Source organism: Manihot esculenta, chromosome 9 (assembly GCF_001659605.2).
Source record: "Manihot esculenta cultivar AM560-2 chromosome 9, M.esculenta_v8, whole genome shotgun sequence".
Taxonomy (NCBI): Eukaryota; Viridiplantae; Streptophyta; class Magnoliopsida; order Malpighiales; family Euphorbiaceae; genus Manihot; species Manihot esculenta.
The window spans coordinates 3974221-3986536 of record NC_035169.2 but is presented as its reverse complement, the minus strand read 5'-3'; the positions used below and the strand labels follow the sequence as shown (position 1 = coordinate 3986536).

Here is a 12316-nt window from a genome sequence, read left to right as displayed (position 1 = left end):
AAAATAAAAAATATTTTAAAATTATGTAGGTTCATTTGTATTATTTTATTATTCATAACCTTTGCTTATTATAATCAATAACAACAATATTAAAATTTATAATAGTATTTAATAAGATATAATTCATATTAAAATTAAAATAAATTAATTTATAAAAATATTTCAAAAATCTATTACCTACTGCCTATAAAAAAGATATCAAAAATTTTAAAAAGTTAATAAATTAATTATTAAAATTTTAATAATACTTAATTAATATTTATTTAAAAGAAATTTATAATTTAATAATTAAATATTATTATTATTAACAAGTCAATTCTTATATTTTTAAAAATTTATTAAAATGTTATTATATTTTTTCTTTATTAACGAAATTATTCTTCCATATATTTTTTCTATTAAAAATATAATAAAATACCAAATCATTCCTTTCTCTTTTACTTCAGTTTTTTTTCTTTTTTAAAACAGAGAAGAAGACAATTTTTTTTATTATCATCGTCTTCTTTTCCTTTGTTCTTCTTTTTTTTTTCTTTTATAAAGAGAAAGATGAAAAAAAAAATTATTTTATTAACAAAAAGAAATAATAAAAATATTTTAATAAATTTAAAAAAAATAAAGATGTTTTAATTTATTTTTAAAAATATAAAAACTAACTTAATAATAATAATAATAATAATATTTCAAAATTAAATAGTAAATTTTTCTATATTTATCAGTGTAAATAAAAAATATATTTAAATAGAAAAAGAGATAAAAATAATTTATTTGTGTTCATCCTAAAATAGTTAAATAAGTATTTTAACAATAGTAAAATTGAAAGCGAGGTAGTCTTAATAAATAACTTGAATTTAGGTGGCCAAATTAAAATATACACAAAGTAGGGGGACTTGGGATGAAAATTAGCCTTGTCTTCTCTGTTGGATTTTAAGCTAAAACCCTACTTAAAATCAAAACCTTTCCTGCCCGTATGCAGCGACAACAATGGCGATATCAAAGCCTTCAACTTCAAAGCCATCAAACGACAAAGCTAGGCAGAAAAACAATGTGGAGCTCTTGAAATCTGAGGTCGCCACTTTTGCTTCCTCACTCGGCCTCTCTTCTTCTTCTCTCCCATCCTCATCTGGTTTCAACGATGCTGATTTTCGAAAATCAGGTGCTTTGAAGAAACCAAAATCCTCAAAGCAAAGAACCAAACTCGATAAAACCCTGAATGGTGATGAAAACGAAAGCGCTCCCAAGGTCCAATTCCATAAGAGCTCGGAGAAGGGCAGAAATTTCAAAAACAAGGATGATAAATCTCACAAAAATGAGAAGAAATCGCAGTTTGACAAAAAACCCAAGAAAAATCCAGTACCGAAGCCTCCAGTTTTATCACTCGATGATAATAACAAAAGCAACAGCAGTACAAGAGCATTTGACAAGTACAAGAACCTCCCAAAGCTGCCTTTAGTAAAGGCTAGTGCATTGGGTGCGTGGCATGAGGATGCAATGGAGTTTGAGAAGAAAGTATTGGGTGAAGGGAAGAGCAAGTTGGAGTTGAAGATGGCGGTGGAGGAGTGGAAGGGCGTGGTGGAGAAGAAGAAAGAATTAGGGGAGAGGCTCATGTGGCAGTATTCACAAGATTATGAGCAAAGTAGAGGGCAGAGTGGGGATATTAAGATGGTGGTAACTACTCAGAGGTCTGGCACAGCTGCTGATAAGGTGTCTGCTTTTTCTGTGCTTGTTGGGGATAATCCCATTGCCAATTTAAGGTCACTTGATGCACTTATAGGTAAGTGAATCTCTTTTTTTAATCTTTTATTTATTTATTTATTTGCAGTTAAATTCTTGATCCTGTCAGTCATAAACTATGTGATTCAATTATGGTGGAAATTTGTTTCTTACAGTTTGACATGGATACAGAAGTTTTGAATAACAAAATTTGCTTTAAATTTTGCGGTAGTTTATTGGTTATGTTGAAGATTATGGAGAGAAGGAATACACGAGAATTATGGATGAAGGATTCATGAAAAAAAGCTTATCGATTCTGTATAGGCCTATTTAGCGAAAGAATGCTGTTACTAAATCTCTGGAGCTGTCTGCTATTTAGATACATCCTCATGATCAATAACCTTGTTTAATTGAAGGTAGGATACAGAATACAGGTCTTTGATTACCTATGGTGGTATGTCCATCTATATTCTTTTGGGTCGTGGTAAAGGGTTTTTTCAGAGGAAGTGCTGTTAGATAAGTATTCAAGTACCATCTTGTAAGGCCAGATTCTTATGGTATATGCTCTTTTTTCAATCAATTTTGTGATGGAGGGGAAGTGGATTGGAGATTGGGGTTTGGACCCTCTGTTACATTAAAGGTGCTTTCCCTAATTTGGGGTTTCTATGAGGGGAAGGAATTGGGTTTATTATTTTACTCGATGATTTCTCAAATCACCTTTATGTTGAAGTCTCTATTTGTTGTGAGTACCACAGCCATGCACCGTATTTTGGTGGCATTACCTCATCTCTTTTTGTTCTTGATTTATACTTGATAATTGTTAAGGAGCATAGTGTCCTTACATTAAAAATGCTTCTACTTTGTTGACTACAGATGCAAATGCTTTTTCCATGTCCTCATTGAAATTAATATTTGTTGCAGGAATGGTAACATCAAAAGTGGGAAAGCGCCACGCTTTGACAGGATTTGAAGCATTAAAAGAGCTTTTTATTTCAAGGTTACCATTATTATACTAGTCTTACCATCTTGTTCTTTTGCTTTCTCTTTTACATGTTGGATGTTAAGCGGTTACCATTGCATGTGACTTCATAAAATATTTTTTTCTGTGAGGTCTGTTCATGTTCAATAGCCCTTGCCTCTTACAGTGTGTGTTTAGATGGAGTGAATATGGGCTGTTTTTAAGTAAAGTAGGGTAAGGTATCAAAACCTCTCTAACCCACCAATTTCTTGGATTGAAAAAAAGTGATATTTTTAGAGGTTTAAAACCCGTCAAAACCTTACTTCCTTGAAAAAAAAGCTTTCTTCCCAAACAACTCTATACTTAAAAAACCTATATCTTACCTCCAACAAATACTTCTTTACAAACAGTGTTAGTATCCACTATTAGTTATTTTTTGGATACTTTGGACTGTTGGTACTATCTTGCGATTTAACAGTCACTCTTTGAGTGTCTAGGTAAAAATGTCTCTTTCTGTGGTACCCTGATATATAATCTGACATGGCCACAAACTATAGTAGGTGAGATTTTTGTTTGAAATCCTGATATATGATCTGACATGGCCACAATCTATAATAAGGTGTTCCTTCTTAGTTATGGATTTCAGCGGGTTCAATGTTTGATCATAAATCATAATACTCAGTGGTGTATCTATTTTCCTTTATACATTTACTGCTTATGTGATTCAGTGGTATACTGATTATTCCTCATAACCAGTTTATTACCTGATCGCAAGCTGAAGACCCTTTTGCAGCGGCCTGTAAATAATCTCCCTGAGACAAAAGATGGCTATTCTCTCCTACTTTTCTGGTATTGGGAGGATTGCTTGAAGCAGAGGTAGTGTTTTCTATTTGCTCTCATTATTTAATTGCTAATTGCACATCATCTGTTTGTGGCCTGAATTACACAAGAATTTGCATTACTTGGTTAATTTCATTTAAGCATTCATATTCTGTTACATATGGGTCAGAGGTTATGGTAATGATATATGTAGATCTCTCAGTGTATGTATGTGCCCTTTTCCTCATTCTAACTAATAATTTGAAGTTACATATTACACTATTAAAGTATCAACCAGACACAGTTAGGTGCATTTGTATATATTTTTGTCTAACTCTTTGGAAGATGCTTCCTTGTTGATTATTGATTGTTGTAGTGTAATACCTTATTGTCTTTGCAAGTCAAGTGCACCTTAAAGCAAATTCCACAATTGCCTTTTTATGTTACATGTCCACATTTAAATAATATTTCTATTTTCGTCCTTGGATATATGCTGATTTTAGAGTGAGGCAGAATCTTGTTGCACTAACCGGGTGAAACACACCGTGGAAAATTGGTATCCTAGGATGGAATATGGCAACTTTATTTCATCAAAGAAAAAAAAAAAAAAAATCTTTGTGTTTGATTGAATTACAAAATACTTTTTTGTCGTTATGATTTCCAATTACTTAAATTTATGAAATTTAAATTTATGAAATGTAAATTTTGGAAAAATAGAATTGTTGAAATCTGAGAGAGACCTTATGCATTACTCATATTTTTAAGCTTTTCTATCAAAACAATATATCTTTTTTTTTCCTTGATGTTTAATTTTCAGGCATTGACGTCATCTTGTTTTCTAGGATGTAGATCTGATAAAGTTGGGGTTTCTGGCATATATTATGAAACTGTGGGTCATAAAAGTGATTTTATGCTTCTGTTGGTCTTCCTGACTATTAATGTCTTCTATCTCAACTATGTAGCCCTACTTGTTCTTACATGAACTTGCATACTTATCTTAGGTATGAACGTTTTGTTTTTGCACTTGAAGAAGCATCAAGAGATATGCTACCCATACTAAAAGACAAGGCATTGAAGGTTAGTCTCTGCCATTCAGTTCTCTTTGTGTGTTTGTGCTCATATAAAAGTCGGTCACTAATTGATGCATCTTAAGACAGACATGGAGCTTTTCCATGATTTTCCATTTGAGTCCCTCTTTCCAAGTATTTTAATTACAGATGGGGAGATATGGCCAATCCATCTGATCCATCTCATCGTCAGGGTCCCTTCTCAATTCTCATCTTCATATATGTAAATTCATGTACTTTATGACCCTTAACGAACTTGTTTCTTCATCAGCAAATATTAACCATGATGGTTTTCTTTCAATTCGTCCAAAATTTTTATTACATTTGGGTCAAGTGAGCATGATAATGTTACACTGAAACAAATTCATTTGATGATTGTGATCACAGACCATGTACGCATTGTTGAAAAGTAAATCAGAGCAGGAGCGCAGGTTGCTTTCTGCCCTTGTTAACAAAGTAAGTTACTGTTGGCTTTAGGCCCCTTAAAAATTGAACGCTGACTTTTTTCCTTGAAGCTATTTATTCAGAGTTTGTTATGGTTCTTGAAGTTAACATGCAGGCATGTTCTTATATTATGATTAATTGCAGCTAGGTGATCCTCAAAATAGAGGTGCATCCAATGCGGACTTCCACTTGTCAAATCTTTTGTCTGACCACCCAAATATGAAGGTACATCTTCTAATATAGCCACTTAAACCTCTATATTTTTGTCGTGAATTTTATTTAGTTGACTAACTTATCTATATTTTAATACAGGCTGTGGTAATCGATGAAGTGGACTCTTTTCTTTTTCGACCTCATTTGGGACTAAGAGCAAAATACCATGCTGTAAGTCCTCATCCTGCTTTTGTGATGGCACTGAGAAAATTCATTCTTAGTTCATAGATATGTGAACACATTTACAACATATGTGTTTAGTGTTCTACTCTTTCTGTTTTAATTTGATCATTGTTTCTCCTCATAAAGAAAGGAACCTGGACGGGGGAAGAAGAAAGGAAGATGAGCAGATTATCTACCCTTGTGTTTATAGTCTTTCCCTAAACTTTTGCACCTCTTTTCTCTTTATTAGGTAATAAATAGGTATAGACATCTGGATCTAGATGTGTACTTAAGAGTGATTTATAAAATTGTACAAAAAAATTCAGGCACTTCTCTTTGCTATCCGATCCTGAAAATTATGCTTTAGGAGGTGCATGTTTATGTGGTAGGCTTCTCTGGCCATGCATAAAATGATATTTTAGTCCTATTTGATATGTATTTTCAACTCAAACTACACTACTACCAAAATTCAATTTGACTTGTTTTCACCGTGACCTGTGTTGAGCTTCCTTTCTACATGTGCAGGTCAACTTTTTGAGCCAGATTCGCCTGTCTCATAAAGGAGAAGGTCCAAAGGCTGCAAAACGTTTAGTAGATGTGTACTTTGCACTATTCAAGGTATTAATGGCCTTTTGCATTTATTTTACATTTTTGCTTCATTCAATGAGTTTATATATGCCAAGTTTTATCTCTGTATCTGCCTAACTTTGCTTAATTTAAAGAGTCTATTTCCTATTAGATAAAGGTTTACTTCTGACTAGACATATGGTTACATTGCTAAAACTTCAAATCATGCTTGCCAGTTGATAATATTGTTGCAAAACCAAAATGTGTACAAATCACAATTGCAGGTGCTGATTAATGAGGCCGAAAACAGTCAAAAGATGGATAAAAGCGGCAAAGCAAAAGATACAAATGCTTCTAGTCCTGTCAAGGAGCTCAAAGTGGAAAGTTCATCAGAATCTTATGTCGAAATGGATTCACGTCTTCTATCGGCCCTTTTAACAGTCAGTATAAACCTTCTCTTTTTTTAAAATAAATATTACTGGATATGGGATAAGATTGAACTAAGCTAATGTTTTCTTTTTTCAATTTTTCTACCATTACTAACTCTATTATGTGGTATGGAATTGGTTTCAAACAAGAGTTGAATGACAAGAAATATCCATGTAGCTGACACTCAGCTAGTTTGGATTAAGACTTTGTTGTTATTACTTATTATATTATTTCTATGACATGTTTTTAAATCTCTGGTCCAAAACGCATGCTTACTTTTTCTGGCCTTTTCAGGGTATAAATAGAGCATTTCCTTACGTTTCAAGCACTGAGGCTGATGACATTATTGAGGTCCAAACACCAATGCTCTTCCGACTGGTAATATTCCTGTTATTTGTTATTTTAGGTTGCAAACAGAGTATTAGTGTTGTAATTTTGTTATCAACAGACATTGCCATTCTAACGGAGCATGTGCCAACATTTATATTGACTGTACAGGTTCATTCAAAGAATTTCAATGTTGGAGTTCAGGCTTTAATGCTTCTTGATAAAATATCATCCAAAAACCAGATTGTTAGTGACCGGTTCTATCGTGCTTTATACTCAAAACTTTTACTTCCTGCTGCCATGAATTCTTCCAAGGCAAGTCTTAGCTGTGTTTATATTTGTAGCTTTTTTCCCTAGAAAATGAGTCTGTCCAAATGTTTTTTCTTTTTATACATCTAAATGTCATTGCATGTGCTTGACAATGGTTTATGCTTTTTTCTTATGACCAGTTTCTTATCTTTTCCTAGAAAATGAATTAGTCCAATTTTTTTTTCCTATTATACCTGTAAATGTAATTGCATGACTTTTTGAAGAGAGAAAAATCAGTTGACATCATTTTAGAGTTTTGCAACTCTTTTGGTAGTATTTAAACTTTCAAATGAGCTTATTCTGTGGGGATGGGTGGCAGCATTTTCTCCATTCATGTTTATGCAGCTCAAGATATGTTGGTATTTGTAGCATGCCAGAAACAATAAGCAATATTGGGGATGCCCTCAAATTTCTTTTATTCTGCAGATGAGATGTGTATGAGATAGTTTGGTTTCCTTCCTCTTTCTTCTTTTAGCGTAAGACAGCTCATCTACTATGAAGTGTTATTTGGGGCTCAGAGAATTGGCTACCTTGCATGATGTCTTCCTGTTTTAAATTTCAATTTGAACTTAGTGTTTCGCTACATTCTTTTGTTTGGATCCCTTTGATGATTTATGGCAGCTTAAAGAGCATTGCACGTCCTCACTCTAACAGTCTAACTTCCTTTGCTTCCTCTAAATTTTGATAATATGTGTAGTTTCTAAGTGTCTATTGTCTACAATTATCTGCTGTTAGAAGAGTCATTTGCAATCACCTGAACTAGATTTGTCATTTGACTATATTTCCCTTGTAAAATGGTATGTGTTTCAGGCAGAAATGTTTATTGGGCTAATCTTGAGGGCAATGAAAAGTGATGTAAACTTGAAGCGTGTCGCTGCTTTTGCAAAGCGACTATTGCAGGTTAGCAACTCCTGTGTATGTAAAGTGGTGACTTATTTTTAGTAAATAAAGTGAAAGAACTCCTGTTTCTTTTTCAGTAGCTGAGAAAGTTTTCTTTTTCAAAACCAGTGATAATGATGCCAGATATGTCAGATTGATATGATTGAAATGTTGGCTATTTCTTTCCTGCAGTTCCATCTTCACCAAGATATTTAGTCAATAATATTTCATTAATTGATTGCACTTACCCTTTTTTTTTTAACTTTTTAAATTTTTATTGGAAGAGACATTTAAATGACAAAATATGTCATTGTAATTTGCCTATGGATGTGTATTTTTCCTTTAACTGCTAGTTTGAGCATTGTGTTTTTCAGTATGGGGACATTTATTTTTCCATGGGCTACACTTCTAAAAAGAGATTGACTGAAAAGATTCTTGGACAGGTTTCCCTTCAGCAGCCACCTCAATATGCTTGTGGATGCTTATTTCTCCTCTCTGAGGTTCTTAAAGCAAGGCCCCCTTTATGGTAATTCTGTTTTCTTTTGACACATGCAATACTCTGTATGTTCTCCCCTTTATAGGTAATTAAAGATTTAGTGATTTTGAATTAAAAATTCTCTTGTGGTGCAGGAATATGGTCATGCAGAATGAATCGGTTGATGAAGATCTTGAACATTTTGAAGACATAGTGGAGGAAACTGACACTGATCCTCACTCGGCTACTAAAGCAGAAAATGATCTTGAATTTGTTCCTAGTGGTGATAAATCCGATCCAGCAAATGATTCTTCAGAGAGTGAAGATGATTCTCCTGTCCCTAGCTCAGATGATGACGATGACGACAGCGATGATGATGAAGCTGAACTGCTTGTAGAAGATGGTTCAAAAGAATTTGAAGAATCCAAACCTCTATCAACTTATAATTGTAACCAGTCTCAGACATGCTCCACTGGTTCTTCCCTACCTGGAGGATACAATCCTCGGCACAGAGAGCCATCTTACTGGTATGTTTGGGTTTTCAGTAATGCTTTGCTTTAAATGGTTGCATTGTTTCTCTAAGATGCTAGTCGTGGATTTTAATGGAGTAAAAAATAATGAGAAGCGAATTCTCTTGTCATTTGTTTTTTTTTAGAAGTATAGAATATACCTGATAGTTGGGTGGCTGGAGGCTACCAATTTATCTTCTATGTTGCTTACATAATAGAATATTCTGTTCTTTTTCCCCCTCTAAATTAGCATCTTGTGAATCAACAGTAATGCAGACCGTGCTAGCTGGTGGGAGCTCATGGTACTTGCTTCTCACGTGCACCCATCTGTTGCTACCATGGCTAGGACTCTTCTTTCTGGGGCCAATATAGTTTATAATGGTAACCCATTAAATGATCTATCACTCACTGCTTTTCTGGACAAGTTCATGGAAAAGAAGCCAAAGCAGACGGCATGGCATGGTGGCTCCCAAATTGAACCAGCCAAGAAGGTTAGTTTCAACCCTGCTTTACTTTTTATGTGTAATTTACAGATTTTGGCTTTTTTATTTGTTTTTGAAGGATATTTTAATTACCAGTGCTAAATTATGATCCCTTTTATTTTAATTGCGAACTGATATTCTGTTTCCTCAGCTCGACATGAACAATCATCTAATTGGACCAGAGATTCTGTCATTGGCTGAAGTGGATGTACCTCCTGAAGATCTTGTTTTTCATAAGTTTTATACAAACAAAATGAATAGCACAAAGCCAAAGAAGAAGAAGAAGAAAAAGGCAGCTGAAGAAGAGGCTGCTGAAGAGCTTTTTGATGTGGGTGATGGTGATGAAGTAGGTGGTGCTGATGAGAGTGATAATGAAGAGATTGAGAATCTGTTGGATTCTGCTAATCTTTCTTTTGATGCTGATGGGGAGTATGACTATGATGATTTAGATCAAGTCGCCAATGAAGATGACGACGACTTGATTGGAAATGCCAGTGATGTGGAAATGGATGCCCCTTCGGATATTGCTAGGGAAGAAGATTCTGATGGCATTGCTGATGGCGATAACAGTGAAGACGACATTGAAGCTGTTGACATAGGGGATGTAGATGATGATAGTGATGAAGACGATAAATTCAATAACAGGAAAAGAAAACGAAAATCTGGTGGGAAGGCTGGTGCGTCACCATTTGCAAGTCTGGAAGAATACGAGCATTTGATAAATGAAGAAGGTCCCCAGAAGAAATCAATGAAAAAGAAAAAGCTGAAATCACGTAAGAAGAGAAAGTCATCAGAGTGAGTGCCTTGTTCACAATCTCATGAAGGTCAGTTTACAACAATCCTCCCCCTGGTTTAGTGGGGAATGAGCATTGAATGAAGTGCTCTAAGAAATTTGATTTATACAATCTTAGGTTTTCAGGTTAGCTAATGGCTGCTGAAGTGATGTTAAAAGATATATTGTTATCTTGTCTTGTTCTTTTAGAAAGTTTTGCATTTGGCTTTTAGCCACCCAAGGAATTGAATTAAGCTAAAGAAAAGGTTTGGATATTAATTGTAAAAGGTTGAAATGTTTGAATATTATTATTTCTTTTTCCAAATTGAATTTACGTCTTCATTTTCCTTTCTCTAACTTTTTTTTTTTGAACTACCATTTGTACAACTTTTTCCTTTAAAAATGATCTATTACAAATTTACAACCCAACACCAATATTAATTTCTCTGATATTTATTTAGTAGATAGAATTGTAATTATAAAATCTTAGGTTCCGATTGTTTTACAAATAATATTTTGCACAAAATTTATTTATAGTAAATATTATAAAAAATCTACAAATTAATCCCCCAATTGTAAAGATTTAAAAATTTTAGTTTTTAAATAATAAAATATTTAATGATAAAATTAACGTGACTTGTAAATTTTTTTAAAATTAAAAAATTAATTAATAAATTTTTCTATTACAATGATTTTTCCATAATATTTTGCCCTAAGTAAAATAGAAAAGTAATCACTCTAGTTACAACAGAAAAGAATTTACTCGAGTCATAATGAAATTTTATATATATATATATATAAATATTAAAGTGTTGATGTTATTGCACGAGTGTTTTCCATAAACAAGAAGTTTATCCTGAACCTGACTCGCAACTTATCCTGATACTAATATATTATTATTATTAAAAAATTTGATTTATCTTATATAATTAAATAGGTTGAATATGTAATTTAATTCATGATATTTGCATAAAAATTAATTAACATCTTGATATTTTTCATTATTAATTTTTAATGCTTAATTTTTATAAAAATGTAATTATTTAACTCTTATTCAAAGACATAAATTACATATAATTTAAATTTTTAAAGGATAAATAGTTAAATTTTATAAAGTTTAAAAGCTTAATAATAATATATTATAAAGTTCATAGTTAAGTAATTATACTTTTATAAATGTTAATACTAAAAATTAATAATGGGAAAATTAAAATGACAACTGATTTTTTGCATAGACATCCAAAGACATTATGTATTTAGCCTCTAAATATATAAATATTGTAATTTTTAATCAACTATATATATTTATATATTATTAAGATACGTTTAAAAGTTATATTTCTTACATTTATATCACAAATTGATAAACTAAAGGTTAAAAAAAAAATTTCTGCCATGATGAACTAAGTTCATCGTGAATTATTCGAGATTTAATTCAATAAAATTTCAATCAAACTTAATTGAATTTCTAAATGAATCTAATTTAAACTTAATTTTTAAGCTCATTTACTTTGTGATATTCAGTTTATTAAGACTCATAAACTTAATTTTAGACTCATAGTAGTCTAATATTAATATTTTCGTTAAGCAGTCTGATATTAATATCTTCGTTAAGTAGTCTGATATTAATATATCTTCATTAAGTAGTCTGATATTAATATTACAAGAGAAATAAATTCAAACTCTACGTATATTTTCATGAGCCAAATTTAAATTTTTTAAAGTTCAGCTCTATATAATTTAATTATACTCTTAAAATTTATATATATTTAAATCGTTAAAATTTAAACGTTCATATTTATAAATTTATGAGTTAATTTATATATATATATATATTTATTTAACTAGTTTAGTTAGCAAGTATATTCTGCATAGATAAAGCTCATGCATGGTTTCATAACTAGAATAAAAGAAAGGAAACCTAATGGGGATGGATTTGAGAGGGAAATCTATAATAGATTTGGAAAGGAAGGATTCAAAGATATATTTGAGGGGTTTATGAAATTAATGCAAGATAATTCTGTAGAGGAATACCAGGATGAGTTTGAGGATACGAGGATTAGATTGGAGGGATTAATATCGAAATTGGGTGAATCCTATTTCCTTTTTGAGACTCATGATGAAGATGACGAAACTTATGTCCCTTTCTCAGGTTGTGAATATAGCCAAATTATAAGAGTAAACGTAAATTGAA

General features: G+C 32.1%; 1 protein-coding gene across 1 annotated transcript; it reads left to right on the top strand.

Moving 5' to 3' along the window:
* The first annotated feature begins 939 nt into the window (after nucleotides 1-939).
* On the top strand, nucleotides 940-10468 carry LOC110622839 (CCAAT/enhancer-binding protein zeta). The gene is made up of 16 exons (XM_021767518.2): nucleotides 940-1771; nucleotides 2632-2707; nucleotides 3425-3544; nucleotides 4489-4564; nucleotides 4942-5010; nucleotides 5143-5223; nucleotides 5311-5382; nucleotides 5899-5991; nucleotides 6225-6380; nucleotides 6664-6747; nucleotides 6868-7011; nucleotides 7816-7905; nucleotides 8328-8410; nucleotides 8515-8886; nucleotides 9137-9359; nucleotides 9502-10468. Exons 1-16 carry the CDS (start codon nucleotides 982-984, stop codon nucleotides 10147-10149), a joined length of 3177 nt encoding a protein of 1058 aa, XP_021623210.1. The 5' UTR covers nucleotides 940-981; the 3' UTR covers nucleotides 10150-10468.
* Nucleotides 10469-12316: the final 1848 nt, after the last annotated feature.

Bases quoted from the DNA above. Each gene is read 5' to 3' on its own strand.
- LOC110622839 (XM_021767518.2), top strand. From the start codon at position 982: ATGGCGATATCAAAGCCTTCAACTTCAAAGCCATCAAACGACAAAGCT. The intron at 7,012-7,815 runs GCAAGTCTTAGC...TATGTGTTTCAG, and splicing joins CTGCCATGAATTCTTCCAAG to GCAGAAATGTTTATTGGGCT. The intron at 8,887-9,136 runs GTATGTTTGGGT...GTGAATCAACAG, and splicing joins CACAGAGAGCCATCTTACTG to TAATGCAGACCGTGCTAGCT.